This window comes from Harpia harpyja, chromosome 23, assembly GCF_026419915.1.
Source record: "Harpia harpyja isolate bHarHar1 chromosome 23, bHarHar1 primary haplotype, whole genome shotgun sequence".
In the NCBI taxonomy this organism is placed as follows: Eukaryota; Metazoa; Chordata; class Aves; order Accipitriformes; family Accipitridae; genus Harpia; species Harpia harpyja.
In genome coordinates this window covers 4,689,674-4,712,417 of record NC_068962.1, presented here as the reverse complement: position 1 = coordinate 4,712,417, position 22,744 = coordinate 4,689,674, and the positions used below count along the sequence as shown (strand labels likewise).

Here is a 22,744-nt window from a genome sequence, read left to right as displayed (position 1 = left end):
TGCTCAGGCAGAAGAAAGCTGAGCATAGTGTTAGCCTAAGGAATACTTCTGAGCATTCAACATTCAAAAAAGCAAGCACATCTGCTGTGATAATGCTGAGGGTTTTTTGTGTTTGGAAGTGAGCTGTTGAATTGAGGACACTTTGTACCTTTGTTAACATGACTGTCTCCTAAATCTTATTGCTATTGCAAAGATGATGACAACCGATAGACCTGTCTGTGCCAGGAGGAAAAGACGTTTCAGGGAATGATGCAATTTTATCACAAAAGTCTCAGAGCACTCAGAACTGAATCTTCCCCATATGTTAATCACAGCACTGGATGGTACCAGGCACTACCCTTCTAAAATTAAAGCTTCCCCAGATTTAGCAAGGAATATTTACTACAGGAAATAAAGGTATTGCTTCATATGTTGGCTAGTAAAATATAGCGCAAGTTCACTGCGTCTTATATGGAAATTTCAAAAACTCAGTTCAAATACAATACTTCCAAGCCAATTCTAACTCTGTAGCATTAAAACACACTGATACAATGATTCAGTATATTAAGACATGAGACTGTTCAAAAATCATCTTGGAAGGAGATTTTCTTCCCATTTCCAATTCACTAACCCTACTTTTATTAAAGTATGTATTTATCAGTCCATCAGCCTGTTAAGACACCAAAAGAGCAACACCATAAGCAACATACTTGGCCCAACATAGAAACATACAGTGATAAATTTTAAACAAGTATTCAGACGCAGCTATGAAAACTTTGTCTCACTAAACCATGTGGAGTTCACACTCCTAAAATTAGCAAGCTACACTGGATGTAACCAGAGATAAAAATTTCTTCTTAAAAATAGAAATTAAGACTCTATTGCAATATGCAGGGGATATAAATAAAGTGATTTCAACTTTATGTGACATTTTAAAGCTTACTAGGCAGTCTACAAATTAATTGTAGCCCTTTATTTTTCCTAAAATCAGACATAAAGGTTAAACAACACCACCACTCCCCAAACCCAAAACAGTATTAGGGTTCTGTATTACACATAAAATTACTTTCTCCACTTTTAAAAATGCAAATTCCAACCCAAGTCTTGACTTAAGACTTCGGTTTCCATATTAACAACTTCAGCACAAGTTAGTTCAATCAGCATCTGCAATAATGGTATAAGGCTGAACAAACTTTTTCTCATAGCTAGAGAAAGACAAAGTGAGGGAAACTAGCAAGATAAGCTATGAGTCTGCAGGAACAGGGACCAGTGCTGCAACTCCCTACATACTGTCAGTCACAAGCAAACAGGCACAAATATTAACTACACAGCTACACTTAGGAGTAATGAGCATCAGACCCAAATTTCCTTAACTCACAGACACTGATTTGAGCCACAGCACTGTAAATAAAGGGCAGAAATTTCCTCTTTCCCCCAGCTCCCTTCTTTCCCCCATTCTCTTCAAAATGTCCATTCAGGCATAGCAAAAGCAATTACATACTGAAGATTACAGGGCACATTCTGAAAATAAGACATTACGGTTTGGGGAATTCACTGACAGATTATGCTGAAGAAGCACTTACAAGGGGAACCAATGCATTCTTACTCTGAGGACTGGAATAGAGGAAATTAGAAGATCATCATAAAGACTAAAAGTTTCAAAGGAATTAGGACACAGTACCATCTGTCTTTGGAAGGCCACAATTTATGCAAGTTAAGTTACCTATTTCTCAAGCAACCTCTAGTTTGGACCTCTGCTGGAGCCATTGAGTACAAATTCTATACATGCTTTAATACAACAGCAGTGCTCCAAGACAGTCTTTCCACCTCAAACTCCAAGCCTTCTTTGCCCTTCTACCCCTGCCGCTGTGCTATACAGGTTCCTTTTTCAGCCACACCTACTTTACAAAATGAACATGACAGCACTAATGCTTGCCAGTGTCTGGGCGTAAAGTAGTCTCATATAAACAACACATAAGAGTGACATTGAAAACTTACCACACAGCACTTCTTGGCAAGATGTGAAGACTCGCTGCATATGCTCAAACACTATACAACTTTACATCCTAGTCTTAGAAAACTAGATTCCTGCTCCTTAGGGAGGATTCATTTTAACTGGCAGAACCTGCCAAAAAGGTTAAGCTAGACTGAGGTCTGACAGACACAGGAGGAATAATAAACTGTCTAATATGTTCTATCAGTATATCTTTTGCTGTAGGTTAGGCAAGGCCAAGGTGAACTCCTTAAACCAACAGAAAAATGTACTGAAAAAAATCAGCTTACTTCAAACCCAAAGTAGTACTGTATATACACAAAGAAACAAGTTCAATCACACTTTCCATGTTCTAAAAATTCCTACATAAATTTCTGCCTTAGGCTTTTTAAAAATCAAGTTCTGAATTTCTGAACCTTGTAATGCCTACCTTGCTGAAAGAATTATTTATTTATTTATTTTTGCATAAGCAACACCTGTAACAATACAAATACTTTACACTGTGGCTGTGTGCTCCCAGTTCCTATCACTAAAAGCTTGTCTCTTTCTGACTGCTTACTGACATGCTAAAAGTTCATAAATGCCTGTTTTCATTAATGAAATTATTACAAATAGCGTCTGCAGAAGGCCTAATCCTGCACCACTGAAATTACCCAGTGTTGCTGCTGATTTACCCAAGAGCAGGACACAGCTGACAGGAATGCCCTGGTGGTGGTCCCATCTGCTTGCAGCCTCAAGTCTCCCACAAGACAACACGAAAGTACGTACCAGTCTAATTCCAATTCATTGCACCACTAAAACTGCAAAACACTGCCAAAATTAACATTATCAGAAGCATATGCTGCTACCAGAAGTAATAAGAGCCCTAAAGATTTACAGAAGCAATCTTTTACTTTCTTGCAGTAATGATAAGGTAAACTTAAGATTACTTTCCTTCTTTTGAAGTCACACAATGGTATTTTTTCACCTTTCTTCCTTTATTTAAAAAAAGGAACCTTTCCACAATTTTATTCTGGCTTAACTACACAGAGAAAAATAATGCATTTCTGTACAATACTCACAGCAGCAGCACTCTATAATAATCATAATAGAGCCAAAACAGAGAGAAGAGGGGAAAAGAAAGGTAACATCCTGTACTGCCAAATTTCTGAGCAACTGGAGACCAACAATGGCTTCTATGCATAATGGCAAAGCTGGCAAAAGACAGAGTTTTTTTTTTTTTTTTTTACAGTTTTCCTAAAACAGTACAGTTACGCATAAGTGAAACGAAGATTCAGTAATATTAAGAATGCACTGTGCAAGAGGGAGAGCCAGAAAAGCCTTTTGCTTTTCTGCCTAATAAAAAGAACTTTAAGTCCCACTCAAGAGTAAAGTTGATTTGGCACAGATGCCTAGATATTCAGTACATACATCTAGTTCTATAATGCAAGAAAAATGGTGAAACTTGCATCTTTTATGCAGTGCCTGCAATATCCACTGCCACACAGCTATTTAGACTGGATTTAGTCTCCCCAGCTTCAGATGCCTACCTTTATGTGATTTAGTTTAAGCGTCTTAAGTTTCTACCAAATCAACAGATGAGACAGATCACCTGCAAGAGCTGTAGTCCACACAACTACCTTAAGAGCAAATGCCCAATTTCAACCAGGTACACAAGACTTACACAATTTGGGGGGAAGAAGCACCTATAGTAGGTAGTATTAAAGTATGCCTGATGTGAAAAGCAGGAATGTGCATTCCCTGCATATTTTTGGATCTCCAGAAAAAAGCCAGAGTTTGGGGGTTTTGTTTTTGTTTTTTTTTGAAGCATCCACCCAGATGGCTAATGATTCTGAAATATATATCCTTCACTGTATTTATCCCCTCCCCTGTGCACATTGGGAGAGGTTAAATGACTCCCATCATTACACAAGGTGAAAGCTGCCACAGTAGCCTGAACTCATGTCACCAGAGCCTTAGGCTAACATTGTCACCACCGCTCTAGACTTCATTTCAAAACATGGATTCTCTTCAAGAAAGTCAACTTCAACCTTCTCTGACATAACCGCCACACCACGTAATGGCACAGAGCACACAAGGATTATTCTAGTTGACTTCCTCAAGTCCAAACAAGAATAACCAAAACAAGGGCTTGGCTATTTGTTTCAAAACACCACAAGTAGGTGTATCTTCATTGCAAGAGTACTTGTTCAAAATTAAAGAGCAGTTCACATATAAGCTACAGTGTAATGTACATATTCACTAGTAAATGAGAAATTCCACTTAAAGTATGCATGAAAAGTGGCAACATAGGTCAAAACATTTTGTGAAAGAGCAATTTGTAAGCTACTGCACTCAAAGCCCAGCTTCCCAAACCTAAAAGAATATCATAGCTTCTGGCATCAACAAATCACAAACAAAAGCTTGACACCAAGTTTTATGAATGTTACTAGGGATTCCACTTGATCACTTTCAGATCGAGCTTTGTCAGTTCATGTCTTATCCTCCCAAATTCACCTGCAATCCAAGACTTTCCAGTTCCTTGGTAAAAAGAGAGAAAAAGCATTCCTTGGAGGCAAAGAAAAACACACAGAACAGAAAGGTGTATCTTTTTTCTACATTAAATTTATATTGCAAGACACAATGATACCCCTCAGGTAGAAATTCATAGGAAACCAGTTTCATAAATATCAGAAATAGAAGATTTGCTCAATAGGATCTCTCTGTGAGAAATCTCTCACTAGGGAGAGAATACCATAGGAGTTAACACTGGAAAGACACAGTGGAATGACCTGATAGCAGCACACCTCCTTTACCAGTAAGCATCTAGCTCTTGTAGACAGTAATGCTCCTTGGCACTTCCCAAGACAAATTACTTATGATCACATCCATACAGTTTATGGGAAAACATGCAAGGGCCAACAAGGACAGTCTCAGAATTTCTTCATACACCTACTGGCAAGGAGAAACTCCCACTGATTGTCAAAGATGATCTCTTTATCTTCACTCTTCTTTTCTTAAGTCTTCTTCAGGTCTTGTTAATAAATGCTTTCACTCTCTCTCATCCCCCAGCCTTCCCGTGCCTCTGGTACAAAAGTCTACCAAATCCAATCCATTTGCACAGGACAGAAGGAGCATAATTCTTGTACAGATCACAGACCCACATCAGGACCAGCGGCACCTGCTTGTGATGAAGTTGTACATCAGAAGGGCCTGCATGTCACCCACTGCATGAAATCATGTGTGAAGAAAGGGTTCCACTGTAGAGACCTTCACAAAAAGCTGAGCAGGACAACAACTTAAGAGCATGGCAAACTCACTGTCAACCTTCTGGACACATTTTAGCACAACAGGAGCCTGGCAGTTACTGAATCAGTCTGCTGCCATTTACTACCTGGCTTTAAAAGAGACTCCTAAGAATATCCCTTTAACTCTTATCTTAGGAGCAGGCTGTCATCCTTCTTTTGTTAGAGTGAAATTGTGCAATTTTCTCCAAAAAAGGACTGGTTACAGGTGAGAAGATGTAGCCAGATTTCTTCCTTAAGATATGGGAGGAAGGGGGGCTAGAACAAAGATAACCACTTTTTCTGGACATAGCAGGGAAGGGGGAAGAAAGAAATCAGAAACCTGATGAGGTGAACAGATACTTTTCTGATCTGGCAACAAATATCGGGGACAACCATGACACAGAATTGTGTTATTCCTGCCAAAACCTCTAGTAAAAGAAAGATTCCTAACATAGTAAGAGCCAGACACTCCCATACTATGCACATGCATTAGTAACTGGAGCAATACCAAGTACTGATGCATTTTATTTTCAAGTCATCTGTGTGGAGTCAAGAAGGGAAACAAGAAAAATCACACCTGGCCTTCAAAATAAATTTTTGGCCTGCTTCTAGCCAAGTCCACATTTGTCACACTTCAACACATCGCAGATTCTTCTTAGTGGTTTAGATGCAAACAAAAAAAAAAAAGCAAGCCAGATACATAATTCAAGTGCAGTCAAGTTTATTTTACGAGACCAAAGAGAATCCAAAGGCACATGATACAGGATGCATCCTCTTCATAACCCAATATATCAGAACATTATTCGTAAACAGTAGAATTGAGGCAGGTATGAGAAGAAAAGGTTCCAGAAGTTGACATTTAATAAAACTTGACTCATCACAAGAGCAATGTACATTTCTTTCTTAACATTTTTACTGTATTTAGTCATACTCTCACTAACAATATTTTATTACCTTTTCTTCCTTTGTTTTTTTTTGTGTGCCCCGCCCCCAACACCAAGAAGCATTTCTCCTGTCCTTTCGTAGTTACTATAAATTTCAAATTTGAACTCATGTTTCTTCTAAACTTAGCAAGATAATGAGAATTTATTATTTTATAATAATAAAATAATTATAATAAATTGACACTGGTATGACACTATTGACACTCATAGTTCAGTGTCCACATACAGCACAAATATCAAAGTGTGGATTCAAAGACTCCAGACCAGTACATTCAAAATTTACTGCAGATGGAATTCTGTGTCTCACTCACAGTATCTACAACATTTAGACACTTCTCTTAAAGAAAAAAAAAAAAAAAGGGTGAAAGAGAGAGACAGAGAGAAAGTGGAGTGACTCCATCCTGGGCAGAGCATGTGAAGTCCCACCACTATTCCTCTCTCCATCATGTCTCCCTACTATCCTCTCCATTCCTTGCTATTGCCCTGACCATGCCCAAAAGCAGCTGAGAGCTTCCCAGTCACACACTTCCCCTGCCCCTCAGCCCTGGGACAGCAAGTGAGGAAGCTTGGCACAGGGAGGGGTGCAGAATCTGTAAGCACAATATGACCACAGTAGGGTTGAAGGAGCCCCATGCTAGGGTGCTGCTAACAGACTTTATACAAGATAGCTCTGAGCAGCTTTGGGAAAGCTGGCAGGGTGAAGGTGGCAACCTGCAATGCTGCACACTAGACGCAAAGCTGTGAATGAGTGCACAGTCAAAAGTCATCTTTAAGTAAAAAGAGTTCCTCACACCTGATCTAGGCAACGCTCACTCAACAAGATCTGTTCATTTAGTTTTTTCTAACACTAAATGTCTCTTTGAGACTAGTACTGGGTTTGATCCTACTCGGTTCCAAAGCTTCCACCTTCCCTTGCAGTTGTCTGCAGCCTTCAACCAAAGCTTCTTGTCTACTGTAATCCAAAACACAGTCAATGGCCACTGGAGTCCAACAAACAGCCACCTCCTGTTTGATATAAATTTATCTCCTAGGAAGTGAGGGTGAAGCAGTGATCTTCAGAAGTCCTTAGCACACTTACACTACAGTATGCTACTAAGCTGTACTGCCCTGAATTAGAAAAAAAACGTTAAGAGTCAGTTCTAATTGGTCTGTCAGTTTGATCTTTGGGTGTCACTCGCCTGTACAGACATGCTGGTATAAAGCAGCACATTTTCTGCATATTTATATCATTTTGCATTTGAACAATGAGCACTAGCTTAATTGTAATTTCTATATTACATGTACTGGAATAACTTGGAATAAAAGGAGTGAACACTGTAAAACCAGAGAAACTTGAACATCAACTTACCCTAACAAGGCTTCTCTTCCTGTCACAGTAATTCTTGTAGTGTAGCACTGAAAGCCCACTTAGAAATTCACTTAGATTTAAGAACTAATAATCTACAGACCCCAAAGCACTGACTGCTCACATTTCCTGTAAGCTGTGTTACTTGCTTTTTCGGTGGTGGTAGGCAATATCAGGTTTTTCTCAAGAATGGAGGACTTGCGCTTCCACCAGCTCTGCACAATGCTTTGTCTCACCTTATAAATCAACACCTCCTGTGCATATAAACTGACTCCAGAGCATTGCAGTCTTCCATATCTTTAAAACACCAACTTCCACCGTAATGCTTCATCTTCAAACCAAAAGCCTTGCTTTAAACACAGATTAGCAAGTCAATAGAAAAAAAGATCTTATTTGATGCTTAAAAAGCCAGTGGTGTAAGATCTTGTAAATGCAAGTAGTTTTTTTGAAAGCCATTGTCCTATTAACTTCAACAAAAATCACATGACATAATCAGAGTGTTTAATTGTTGCAATCCTTAGATATATATCCACATACACAGAGGCTGCTCTTTTTGTCACAACCTTTGCCACGAAACTAAACAGGTTTCCACACATTTTTAGCCAAACCCGCTACTAGAGCATTTATTTACAAAACAAAAACAAAGATAAAAACCCACCTACACCATCCTGGTTTAAGTTAGATGAGACTATAATACGAACTGGAAGTAGCATCTACCATCCTGTAAAGAGCACTTAATACATAGAGAATTTTCCATAAGGCTGTTCTAATTCACCTCAGATTGGTTCCATAGGCCACTGATGTCAATCAAAAGTTTCCAATGGATTCAGCACTACTTGGATCACATTTTTTTTAATTCAATAGCACAGTGTTAATTCTTTGCATCCCCAAGTAACTTCTTCATCCAGAGCTACTGAAACAAAAATCTACAAAAAAAGGTAACCGTTACTAAACTGTACACAGATAGGTAAACCAAGGAAAAGGTGCCTACTATAGTAAAGATTAACCAAGAATTATTTATAATTGGTGCCAAATATTTTATATCAAAGGTCCGAAAGTACATCATAGTCTCAGTGTCCAATACAGAGGTAACCAAGTAAATATTAGCAGCAGTGGTTTCCATAACTTCCGCCCTCTGGAATTTTATCCAGTTGCAACACCTAAACAGAACTATAATGAAGTGGGCCAGCTCTCAATATTATTAAGCTTCTCCGGAATTTTTTTGAAAACAAAAAGCCTCATTTCAGCTTTCTACAGTAACAGCATCACAGCTCACAATTTGTAGATGCCCATAGAGACATCCCTCCACTCTCATCTTTGTCCCTAAATTAAAGCTTAGATTATGTACAATGATAAAAAAACCTGCCTTAGAGGAGTTCTCACTTGCGGGGTGTCTGAAAAAGGTTAGCTGCACAGCTACAAGCCATCCCAGTTGCATACCAGGTCCCATATGTCAAGGTTTTAGAACAGCAGGTTTATTTTTGGCTTTGTATATTAAACCTCCGCTCTTCTTTCAGACTAAGGGAAGAGCAGAAAACTTTCAGTAGTAAAGATATTTGCAACCCTCATTAGCAATAGTGCAAATGCTCTTTAGCAAATTTTCTCTATCTGGATACATAAATGAAAAGTGAGAATTACGTTCCACCATTCCTCAACGCTACCTAGAAACTCATCTCCCACGCAGGTCTTTCCCAAAACCCACGCTCACTGTGGGGGTGAAGATGAAAGCTGCACACTTGTTAATGGTGCCAAAACAACTAAAACTGGGCAACGGGCAGTGGCAATCTTTTTAGCCTGGATAATGTTAGCTGTCAAATCCATCCAAAACCTTAAAGGCTCAGCCTCCATGCAGACATTGCGCCAGTTGGTGCCTAGTTAAAGCCTTACCTACAGAGATGACGACAATAAGCAAGCTAGGGATCCAGAGCTGTTGGCACCCCCCTACATCACCACTGGCAACCTGACAGAAGGACAATTACATGTCCTTCAAAAAGAAAGCAAACCAGAATGTTGGTGATTCTCCCCCAGTGACTTTTTTTTAATATAGCTAACATTTAGAAGGTGTAATAGATGCCCTAGTCCTGCAAGCAATACTATCCACTGCAACAAGGATGAATCAAAAGCACACCAAAGGAAAGGAGACACTGTACAATCTTCAGAGACGTGAATTTTCCAGGTAGAGAACAAAAACTATGAAAGGTCTAAGTATAAAACTTCCAAACCTAAAAATCAGCTTAAAGCTTGAAAAGAACATGCATCCCCACTTCTATTTACTGTTTAAAACTGTCACCTTGGGTTGGAAGGGAGAAGATGGATTGGGTGAAAATACCACCTTTATGGCTTATAACTCTAACAAAGAGGTTCACCTCGCAGGATCAGGGGAGCACAGCAATACTATACTAAGCTGTACAGCAACAATTTCCCCCTTTATTTTGTTTGACAACAACAAATTACACCTAACATTGACCTTTAGCTTTTAGATGTATTTAATCCCAAAATTCAAAGTATACCAAAAAAGAAGATACCAACTTTGTCAACTTGCTAACTTTCCTTTCTGGCACTAGCAAAAAAATTAAGTCACAATTTTCCAAACAGTTCTACAATGACAAAATCATCTAAACATGATTACTGTTTTAAATGAACAAACCAGGCTTTTCTTCAGTTCTAACCAGCTAATTTGTCTTTTCGGGTTCACATTACAATTATGGCTTCCCTGTCTTATTCCCAATACCTCTGCATCAAGCAGCCTACTCTTTGACAGGTTTCACAGATTTCTAGATACACCATGGATTAAAACCAATGTTTGGAGGTATTAACAATATTCCGTCTCATCAAATTATCTTCATCTTATGTCAAAACATGAGGGAACTGTGTGCGTAAATTCTTTGAGCACAAAATATCTGGAGGTTTGGTTACAAGTCACAAAATCCCAGAACAAGCATTTCTTCTACAGTGATCTTTGCATTTAAAGGAGCACCAGGAGATTAAATCTCCCTTTCTCCTAAAACTGTGGGTGGGGTGTTTTTTTGTTTTGGGTAGAGGTTTTTGTTGTTGTTTGGTTTGGTTTGTTTGTTCGGGGTTTTTTGTTTGTCAGTTGGGTTTTTTTGTTTGGGTTTGGGGGGGGGGGGGTTACATTTTTAATCCTTCTAAGTCCCTTTATGTTTTTTTCCTTTAAACATACTAAAGATTTTAAGAAATAAAGGGAATTCAAGGACAGAAGATGAAAGCGATTAGAGGCTTAGAAAGACTTCCATATGAGGAGAGATTATTAAAAAGACTGCTTCACTTCTAGACAAGATGAATGGGAGAGATCATAACAGAGACATGGAAAATGAGAAGAGACATTCCACAGAATGTTTTTTTTCATCAGTAGAAGGCAAGTGGCTTTCTGTATTCTTTTTTAATGTAAGCCTTTGTGTGTGTGTGAGATCACACAATAAGTTCATCCACAAAACACTGATTTTATCACTAGTCTCACTAAGGTTGAAAGCACAAGAAGACTGAAATTAAGATTCTCTATTTGTTAATAAATAAACCACATCTGTTCCAGGTAACCTTTTTTTTCTCTTAAATAAAGGAAGAATTCTTACCATTTCAAATTTAAGTCTACCACTAATAAAGAGAAAGATCTGAATAGGCTCCAATGTGCAAGAAATTATGTAATTAGGACTTCCTGCATCTCTCTCTAAAGCATCTGGTACTTGTTAAAAGCAGTGAAGGAACTCATGTGCTTTAGTTGTACTAGAAGAGGATTTTTCTCCTACAAAGCCATACGTATAAATTTATAAACCTGATGAAATGTGGAGGATTCTTGTTCTGTAAGGGGTAAAAGATCAAGAGTGAAGAGCAATGCCCCAATTAGCAGCAAAAAAATTGTGTACACAGGTTTCTGAGGTCTAAATAGGACAACCTGGTGAACCTGGTGAGCATTCAGAGATGACAGCTTTGATAGAGCCTTGAAAAGTAGTTCTGACACAATACTCTGAAAGCAAAAGTCAACACAATGAGGCATAAGTTAGCATAGCCAAGCTAGTTTGAGCATCGGGAATGTTACTATTGCAATTGCATAGACCTCTGCATGGTACTGCCGAAGAAGCACAGTGTAGCCAGAATCTGAGCACCTCCGGTTTCCCACAGTACCGACTGCAAAACCCAGTCCCTTAAGAAAGCACCGTGACACTCTTTAGTTGTGCAAGCTACGTTCCACCAAGAACAGTACGTGGTGCATGACAGCTAAAAACGCAACCCTTGTTCCCAAATCTTGTCCTACTTCATGGTTTAGGCCCTGATTTTGAAAGATTTGGATTAGTTTTCAAAGTGTTGCAGGAATCAACTAGTAGTAGACGTGAAGCACAGTAAAGCTGCAGCAACAGGCATTAGCAGAGGTGAACTGAAACATTTTGCACAGCTGTATTGTCCACATTGATTCCACCTGTGTCACCAGAGCAGCCTCTCCCTCAAAATACTTGGCCCCCTTAGGCAGCAGTGACTCCCCCATGTTAAGATTGGCTCAGCTGTTCTTCATTAAAGTATTTTCACTCTTTCAGGCACTGGGAACTTTGCACAAAAGGTGACATATGGTTCATTGGAGAGTTGTTAGAGCCCAGGATATCTTATACTTCAAATGGCCTCAAAGAAGGAGGTATTGAACAGACCTGTTACCTTATACTGAAGGAGCTTTTTAGCTGCAGCAGGAATTTAAAAATCCTTTTCCCCTCAGATTCTACATTTACAAACTCAGAAGGCTGTATTCACAGCAAGTCGTTCTAGCGCTTCCGCAAACTGAATTTGATGATGCCTTCCTACAGTATATACAGCTGCAATTTTGAAACCGTCTTCTTGCTTGTCCATAGACGAGGCTTCACTTTCTCATGAGAAAAATCCTTACATGGGATTGAAAGGCACAGGCAGTAACCTATAGGGCTGGAGAAGGCCTTCAAAACCTGCCCATCTAAAAACTGGACTCAGCAACCTATATTATACAGGCTATGAGATCCAGCAACTACTCCGACACCTCTCTTTTCCCCAGGCTTTAATAAATGGATCTCATGCTACTTACTATACACTGTCCCTATCCTGCTGACAAAACCAGCTCTAAGACTTTTTTCACACAAGCAAGTCTCCCTAGTTTGTTCAGGTTCTCTGAGTGTCCTCCCATCAGCTCTGCATTGCTGTGTTCATGCGCTGCATTGTTTTTCTCCACGAATGTTTGGGAATGGCAGCTTTAACTCCAGCTTCACTGATGCTTTTTATTCAGTCTCAAAAAGAAAAACAGCATCCTGCTTTCTTGCTGCTTTCCTACATAATACCACCAGTTGTTGCTGCTCCAGTGCCTGACCATTTCCATCCCACTGGTTAAAGCGGTAAGAGGAATGTTGAAGTTATCCAGACAATTTACCCAGGAAAAATTCCTATTTATCTGGAATAAGCACAAATGGATTTAATGCAAGCTCTTGCCATCATCTGGAACATACAACCTGCTCCTACCACCTCTAGCAATTATATTACAAGTTCTGTGATATCTGACACAATTTGTAAAGCCCAAGCCCTAGAGCAATGCAATTACATACAACTCTACAAACTTATAATAGAGTTATATTTCCAGTTCTCATCATCGCATGAAGGGAAGGAGAGGCTAATCCTGATTAAAAAAAAAACCCACAAATCAGACAGAAGCCAAATGCTTTCATAAAATTGTCTTAAGCGTGAGATTTTTCTTTTATTTTTCAATACACAAGTACAATACACAACACTGAATGTTAGCCATGATACTTCACGCTTTTAAGCAGATCAGCTAGACTACAGAGCAGAGACTTCAGAGTTAACTCTTAAATACAGTAAAAATCATCCTTGAAGGTATGAAACTTTCTTCCATGGCCACAGTAAGCTAGGTAGCCCATTATTCTTACAGCAAGAACAACAAAGAAAAACTAATCACTTCAACTTTCACAAAGAAAAACAAAGGAAATACGTAAAATTTTTAACTGGGTTATGACCAGCATGTGCACCTAGCTTACGGTATGAAGAGCACTGTAGACTCCAGTAGTAAAGCTACAGTGTATAGGGTTACCTATTTTTAAAACATTTCATTATGCAGCAACTATCTGAAGCACACCATCTCCTTTCCAGCACTGTCAACTAATGGGCTGGAGGGAAATACCGCTAATGTGCAGTATAGGGGGGGGAAAAACCAAACCCAAACAAACAAAAAAAAACCCCAACACAAAACCCCCCAAAACCCAAGAACCACCCCCCCAAAAGAACCCCCAAAACTAGTCTTCCTTCACAAATAGTTAATTCCTACACGTCAAACTGTAAAGCTCATTTATTGACACATGCAGGATCTCAGCATAGAAAAGAAATCAGAATTTCTGCTGATATCCCAAGTCAACTAGAGCAACCTCCTTTTTCTTCACATCTTCCTGCAGTGCATGGGAAGAAGAGCAATTTGTTTTATACCTGTTTGAGCTGAGCATTTAGGTAAGAATTTGAAATCTGTGCATTAACTAGAGAGCCAACTGCCTTCATCAGCAGGACATTCACCACAAAGGCTACTAAATATATGAAAGGATCATGAGCATTACCTATACACGTTTACCGTGTATCGTATGAACAAGCCATCAAACTAGTAAGATAAAGAAAGACGAACTTGCCAGCAGACCATAAGAAAAACTATTCCATAAAGCCGTAAGTCATGGATATACAGTATATCCTTACTTTATCCCTAGCAGACAGATACACCTTTTCTGCTGATCTCCATCCCTGCCACAGCCCTCTTGCAAGTAACTTCAGGAAGGGAACCGTAATCATTCTCTGCTGCTAGACATAATCACCTGATCCACAGTTTATTAAACAGACCTTGAGAAACAAGACCAAAACCAACTAGTCACCAGTGTGATCTCGACGCGAAGCCCCTTCATTAAATCATCAGCGCTGTTGACTTTGGTAAGTTCTCTATTACTCTCGCCTCCAGCTAGTTTCTATTGTGGATGTATCTTGAACATCTGTTTCTGTCATGTCAACAACCAGTTTCATTTCGTCTTCGTATTCCAAAGAGTATTTAGAGCAGGAATATGAAAGAAGCACAGATTAAAAAAAAAAAAAACCCAAACTTCCCTCTAAATCGACAACCTGGCAAACGCGGACACCTCTTCGGGGAGAACACGCTGCAGGTCCGTGGCCGCCCCACCGCCCTCCCCTCCCCTCCTTCCAAGGGTGACCCCGGCAACCCCTTCCGCACCCTCACCCTCATCTTACGACGCCGGTGCCGCTCCGGGTCCGAGTACGTTCTGTCCACGGCCAGCGCCGTGTCGCTGCCCGGCATGCTGCCCCGCCGCCGCCTTCTCCTCAGAGGCGCCCGCCAAAAGCCCGCCCGCCCAACGGCCGCGGCTCTGAGGGGAACGGCGGGGATCGCAGCTGCTGCCGCCGCCGTGCGGGAGGGCCGGGCACGCCCTCCGGGCGTGCCCGGCCCTCCCGCACGGCGGCGGCAGCCGGTCCGGTTCTCCTCAGGCGGCACACCCGGATTAACCCCCTCAGAGCTCCGGCTCCCGCCGCGCCGGGGAGAGGCGGGCGCCGGCTGCGGTGTTTTCCCTCCCTTCGCAAAAGGGAGGACGCCCTGAGGGGAGAAGAGGGTAGGGGGCGAGGTTTAGCCAGAGGGAGCGGGCTTAAATCGTCTCTTTTTAAAAGATTTTGAAGGCCGGCGCTTCTGAGGGGGCAGCAGGAGCAAGGATGATCTCCCAGAGGTGTGGCTGGGCGGAGGGGTGACAGTCCCATTCCTCCTGCAGACAGCCGCTGCTGCGGTTCAGGCTTTTCGCTAAAGCTCCGGCTCTTGGAAGGAGTTACCTTCCAGACAAACTCGAGCGACTTTCTGTTAAAAGAAATCTAGACCCTGTGGCTACAACGAAGCCCCACGAAACACAGCACGTCCTAAAGGTTCGGAAGGGAAAGAAAGGAAGAAACCAGAGGTATTAAGTATGTTGTTCATCCCGGGGCAGGCTCACTTGTAAGGGTTTGACTGTTGGCAGTAGCATAAGGCACCCCGGACGCAGCTGAGCGCTGCTGCTGCAAAACCCTCAACACCCAGAGCTTCTCACAATAAACATGTTAGAAAAAATTCTGTCAAACCAACTACATAATCAGAGTCTGCAGTTTCCGAAGTGGTCAGTGGAGCATGGCAACCAATTCAGCCCCCATTTCTGAACACTACACATACGAGAGAAATCCTTCAGTGCCCTAGCACAAGGGAGCTTCAAACCATACTTGTGAACACCCAAGGAAAACATGTTTTCCAGGGCATGCGTATGCCAATGTACTTAAATTCCTAAGAGTTGAGCAGAGCTCCTGACTGATTTTTGCATTTATCTTCAGAATATCTATGCTGAGGAATGCGTTTAAATCAGTAACGCTTAACACATTTTAAACTACTGAAAAGTGTAAGTAGAATACTGTTTTTATAATCGCTCATTAAATTGTACAGGAAATGTACTTTTTTTCTTTTCTGGAATAAATAGAATAGTTGAGTTACCACTTGTACCGTGTTACAAAAAGTAAATCTGGACCTCCTTTGGACTGACTCCCTTGCAACAGCAGCAGGACTTACCTTTTAGGTACAGTTGTTACGATGCTCATGTATGAGTCACACTGCTTTTCTTCTCTAGTTAGAGACAGCAACAGTCCCAAGGCATGTGCATGGACAAACATACGTAAATCAACACAGCTAACTATCGGGGGGGGGGGGGGGGGCAGCTTTTAAAAAATATTTCCCTGCCACCATTTACTTTTTTTATTGGAATCTTATGTTCTGAGGTAACACTACTATCGGAGGTTAATTATCTGACACAGGGGCCTTCTTGGTGTTTTCACGTAATGAGGTCTTCAAAAAGGAAAGACTTGAAATTCCAAAGCAAAAAGAAATACTAGACCTCACCTTCTTGGCAGGTGTTTCTTCTTCAACTCTAACACCAGTTTTTACAAAGTTATCCCAAATTAAGTAGTGAGCAGGTTCGCTAAGGGAAGCATTATTTGCCCAATGCAGTATTCAAAGTAACCAAACTAACACAGGATACCTGCACACAGGCGATGACTTGCCCTCTTTCCTACACTCCTTATGCAGCTGAACGAGATAGCTGAAGTTGGAAGGCTGCTGGGAAAAAGCTTTAAAATGGGAATTGGATTTCTTCAGTTCTTCAGCTCAGACATGAAATTTAATTCGTGACTCAAAATGTGCCAGGGGGTGGGGGACTCTGGAGGTAAAGGTCAGTAAGAAATTAAATAGGCAAATATTGTGGGTTTGGGGTTTTCTCTGAAGTCGTAACTGCACACTTCCAAAGGGGACTGTGCAGTTTCAAGCACCTAGGATGAAACATCCTTATTTCCTCAGAAACTTTCAGGGTTATTTAAGCCTTGCCAGATGCAGTTGATCAAAGCATAGACAAGGTAAGTAGTTGGAAAAGGGGTACATAAAAGGCTTCAACTACTTGGCTCTTTAGTAATACAAGGCTTATTATAAATCATAGTTTACTCAAAAGTTTAAGAGTTTTATTTAAATAATATCAGCTTTATTTAAATAATACCAGCAGACTAGCCACAAAATGATGAAACTTCTCTTCAAGATGAAAAGAGGCAGGGATGTGCAATATGTATTTAGAGGTATATCATGTGTGGTTGGGCTCAGTAGTATTAACATACATACTAATAGATTTACAAAGAAAGCATTCTCCTAATGTAGCTTCTAAAAAAGAGAGGATAATACAGTTAGTCTCGTAAGACCTCAGTGTTGTATTAGTCACACCTTCCAATCAAGCCTGTGGATCCGTTTGCTTGGCCGCTGCTCTCAGCGGTGGCAGTTACTGCAGCAACAACAGCTCCCGTGTCCTGCACCCGCAGCGAAAGCCGTGGCACTGGGCAGTTCTTGGAGGAGCTGTGACCGCCTGGCAGCGGGCTGGGCAACGAGGAACAACTGCTGCACACAGCAGCAAGTTATGGTGGAGCAGAAATAGCTGCCTGGGTAGAGGGACCTCTCCCACAGGTCGGGAGCGCCCTTCCACACAAGCTGAATTAGGAGCTGTTGCCATCTCGGCAGCCTCTGCAGGTGCCACACACTTCACAAACATCTCAATAAATGGTTCTTTTCATACGTTGGAGTCAAATCATCTGCATCTTCAGAATGTAAGTTCAGCATATATCAAACCGTGGTGCCATGCAATTCTCTGGGCAGCCAAAGGCTGCTCTTTTCCCCCTTTATCTTTCCCCCTCACACACATGCCACTAGGTCCTCCCTGCCCTGTAGCGGGAGCAGAAGGACTTATCCTATGGCATGTTTGCGGAATACATTTCATTTTGCTTGGATGAGCAAAGACAACTCCCCCTCCTCGCACACACAGCTGGTTTGTACAGCTCTCCTTCCTCACTCCAAAACAGAGACATGACTCCCTGCACGGGGCAGAATGCTGCACAGCACAGTACTTCTGACAGCCTCACCAGGTACTTCTCACAGTTATTTTCAAAAGCCCATGGAGTTTGAATAAATGCTCTTCCCACACAGCGCACCTATTTCCAACTGAACCTTCAACCCACAAAAGCAAATCCTTCCATGTATTGGCAGGAGCATGAGGCTGGACTGACAGTGACATAGATAGAAGTGGTAGCCCACAGATAAATTCTCTCATCCTTTGTTCTTCCCACAAAGTATTTTTAAATTCATTTCTATGGTTTAAATTAATGATAAAAGCATTAAATCATCCCAGCCATCCATTGTGTCAATTTTAAAGTTCAAATACCTCAAAATCCCTCACTGACTGCCCAGCTGCCCTTAAAGGCACAGAGTAATTTCATCCTTTTCCAGTGCTTTCCCTCACTTCAGCATGCTGACACGACCCACAATGCTCTTGATGTTTACATTATTTTGCCTACATTTTTAAAGTGACCTTTTAAACAATAATGCCAATTAGGAATGGAAGGTCTGGTTAGACTTAAGATCACTGTACAAGGGCGTACACCACTGTATTCGGCTTTCAGAGGGGCAGACATCAATATTGGGTTTGCCTGCATTGCCTGCATTGCATGAATTATCTATACTGATTTATGGGTAGGACATGGAGGGACAAGCAGCAGCAGTGGCGACAGTGGGATTACTTAGCAAAAGCCAACTCCCACACAATGTAATCCCATAGATGGGGTCTTACACACACACTGGGAAGTATCACAAGAAAGGAAACCTTTATGGAGATGGAAGGCATGGAAATTCTGTCATTAGGAGGCTGGCTTGAGGTTTGGCCCCGCTTTCTTTCCAGTTTTATCATGAATCTGGACCTTGGTAATTTACTTTACTTCTTTGGACTTCCACTACCACATTTGTAAAAGGAGAAGCACAGTACATCTTTCTTCTGCGGAGAACCTTGAGCTCTCCAGAATTAAAAATGCTATTATTAAATGTTGTGTTCTGGTGTTGTTGGGAGAAATTAAACATGTGGTGTCAAATGTGTATTTCAAAGGCACAATCAGGAAGAAGGTGAAGGTCCCTTTGTCCACAATGGTAACATCTGTACTCTAAACAGCATACTGGGGCTTCTTATGAGAGACTTTTTAACATGCCCTCGAAATCTTTTTCCTAAAGCTTGTAGCAACCAGCCCCCAGGGAGAAGGTCTACGTGATGACAGACTGTCAGTGCCATTTTAAGTCTGACGGCAAATGGGACAGAGCTGAGTGACGTCAGTCTTGCAGTTATCCGTGAGCACACTGTGACAGTTCTCAGTTTATCTGCCAAAGCATGAGCCTTTCACACCCACAGGAAAGGAGATACTCCGCTTCTCTGTACCCAGCACAAACTACCAAGGGATCACACTGAGACTTACAGATTGCATTGCCAAGCTGTGATGTTCATTCAGAAGATGTTGATAAACATTCAGATATCAAACTAAAATTTCAAATCAACTCCTCTCCTCCCCTGTCCTCTCCTCATTAAGAAATGTTTTATGTGCTTTCAGGATGTAACAGCCATGGATGCTCTGTGAGTACCCATTTTCTACACAGGAAAAAGCTTCAGAACTAAGACTGTCATTGTGTATTAGTGAGGTGCATTGATAGAGGGTGAAGTATAGAGAAGCACGTGAAAAATTCCAGTTGAGGGTAACAGAAGTTCTCCCTCTTCTTCCTTTCCCCTGCCTACTATCCTGTGTCCCTTGCTGTGTGATGAGAGGCAATTTCAAGCCCCTTCCTCATTCTCATACAGCCTAGGAAATTTCTACTATGTAATTCCTCATTGCTGCTGCTGAGTGACAGCAATAGTGCAAACAGTACCTACAGGATGGTGGCAGTGTTTTGCATTTCAAATGCTGTGAATAAGAGCCACCTTTTTAGCAGACTTGAATGACAGCTGTTCTGTATACCCAAGAACTTGCCTGGAACCCAGCTATTTACGTTAAAGATGACCCATGTTGCAGAGGCAAGTACAGAATTCTCCCTCGGGCAATGTGAATGGTTGCTGCTTATCAGCATACAAATTTTCTTCTGCCTCATAGTACGTGATTTGGGGCCCTTCTGGGAATAAGCGTATGAAGGCTGTGTGTCCCGAATCAGACACTTTGATAGTGCCATGAGGTATGCAGGACCAACAGCTGCAGCCTGTTGGTGCATAAATGTGTACCCTATTCCAAAACACGAATGTGAACTTACATCCAAACCATTCAGACTGCAGCCAGAAGACAGCCAGCCTGAATCTCCTATTACTGCATATCCTGGTGGTTACATCGGTTACATCGGTTTACCCCAAATTAAAATAAACAAGCCAAAACTTCAAACTAGACATAGCCCATGAGCACAAGAATTGCTCTCAGGATGTGCCACCTCTACCCACTGCTCAGAGAAGTGCACATAGCCCCCCTGAAGTGGCATGTAGCTGGGTAGCTGACATCTGAGCTCCTAAAGGCTCTGTAAGTCAATACACCACAACTTTCACCCTCCTGCTTTATGGCTGTAGCTTCACAGACATCCCAGCTCAGTTGGTGGCTGATGGCTGCACAGAGAGACTGTAGATTGTGCTGGACGGGAACCTGTCAATTTTATTTGTCTGTGAAGTTCATTGCATGGCTGTGGGTCTGTATAAGTTACGTCACGCTAAATGTGTGACATCAATTATTTCCATATCAAGAGACAATGTCAAATGCAGGATTAGGACTTCTTTGCCAGTCAACCAGAAAACACAGATGGGTTATGAGAGGACAGAAAAATTAATGATTATGCAAGTAAGCCTACAGCTCTTCCTGGTGAGCATTGTTAGAACGTAGCCCTTTGGGTTTCACTGCAGTGACTCTACATCTACAGAGATGCAAGTTACAGGGACATGAACCTCAAGTTCCCTCACCACTATCAAAGTCGACCACCTACAACTCATCTAGCTGTGGTTCTGCTAAATCTAATTCAATGCAATATGAAAGCTTTCCTTTAAGACCAGGTGAACAGGGAAGTACGTTAAGTCAGTTATCTGGTGGGTTAACCAGGCATTAATAAAAGCCGTTAGATAAATATGGTTAAGAGCCCATTTAAGATGAGCATAATAAAACCAGAAAGCTCCTTCCAGTTTCCTTCTCGCTCTGGCGGACCTAAACATATGACATTCAGCTCTGATTTGGGTGACAGGGACTTGAAAGATTAACATCAACTATGCAGAAAAGCCCAAATGCCACTATGTTTAATTGGCATAAAATTTCCAAGAGCCTGATTTTCACAACAAATATTTTAAAGGCAGCAAATTGCAAACAAAAAAACACAGCATAGCATAAACATTTGCATTATGCTAAGTAAATTTGTATCAACCATCATTTATAAGTATCCAGCAACACACTCATTTTACTCATCTAAATATAGTAATTTATCAAGGAGCTGGTTCTGGGTTATTATTATGTATTACCATATAATTCTACAGGATAGTTTTCACTGAATAAAGTATTTGCTGTATTTGTTTCTTGGTTGTATTGCTAACAGGTATTACCTTCATTTTACTTTCATTTTATAAGGCTTTTTATGGAAAAATCCAGGTCTATTGATTAAAGTTTTGCCAATTGCTTCAATATGCAAGGCCTTTATCACATATTTCTGCATATTCCACAGCAAATTCACTCACTACTAATGTCCCAAAGATAAGGGCAGAGCTTCATAACTTCCTGCATGTAAGTATTCATTCTTAACAACATCAAACTGCAGCATCTGTATGCATACGTTTCTGCATCAGAATTATACAACTCTGAGTACTGGAATCATGATTTAGATTCGAATTTAGATTTAGTGAGTTTAGACATGCGACTGGTTGACCACAGAGGCAAGTGATAAGATATAACATGATTCCTATTTTTAACTATCCTGGTGCTGTCAGATGCTTCAGAATAGTCTGTGAGAGAATACAGATTTTAAGTAGAAAAAATAAGTCTGAATTTTTAACATATACTCATAGTCATCCTTTTGGGCCTTTTAAAATCCTAATTTCATAAGCTATTATTCATTGCAAAATTTTTGGGACAATTTTTGAAAGATTAAAGTCTCCTGCTTTGTTCTTATACAACCAGTGAAATGTATGAGATATCATACAGTACAATTTTCTTATCCCTGGGACCTGAGTTTTAGCAGGAATATATAAGAAGCAGCAATATATAAGCAGCAGCTTATTTTGCAATGTTTTTGGAAACTGTAGCCACACAAGGTAGAGTCCTAGCATTTCAGGGGAGTTTCCCCTGAACGTCCACAAATGGACAATGTTACAGCATGAGATCACTAGAAAATGGAACAGTGGAGATACAACATTTGCCAATAAAAATTCCTATTCTGTTATATAGGAATATCATTTTCTGGAACAAGAGTAATACCTTTTTTTCCCAGCATAACTGTAACTGAGCTTTTCTTACTGAAGTTACATCCATGAAGGGTAGGATTTCTTTTTCTTTACCTTTTTAACCAACATGGCAATGTTGATAAAGCATTTATATGTAAAGCAATCCTAAGGCAACAGAAGCGTAGAGAACCTCAGTGTCCACAGACGCCTGACAACACTACAGAAGACGCGCTGCAGCAGCCGGCCAGCTCTGTGGCTGGAAGAAACCGAAACACCTCTGCCCCTTCCAGTGCCCACCATGTACTGAGTCCTGCCCATCACCAGCTAGCCTCAAGTGTCACTGAAAGATGAAGCTGTCCCTCTTCCTGCCTAAAAAAACCTAATTTTGGCAGCAG

At 41.0% G+C, this 22,744-nt stretch overlaps 1 protein-coding gene across 3 annotated transcripts in view; it reads right to left on the bottom strand.

Moving 5' to 3' along the window:
- Window positions 1-22,744, bottom strand: part of TMCC3 (transmembrane and coiled-coil domain family 3) — a 138,718-nt gene that overhangs the window by 39,305 nt on the left and 76,669 nt on the right. The window contains exon 1 of one of the 3 annotated variants that reach the window (XM_052774281.1): window positions 14,774-14,929. The exons of the other annotated variants lie outside the window; for them this stretch is intronic. Coding sequence (XP_052630241.1) covers window positions 14,774-14,851 — 78 coding nt within the window. The 5' untranslated portion in view covers window positions 14,852-14,929. Of the gene's footprint in view, window positions 1-14,773; window positions 14,930-22,744 lie in introns of those variants that run through there. 3 annotated transcript variants of the gene reach the window in all.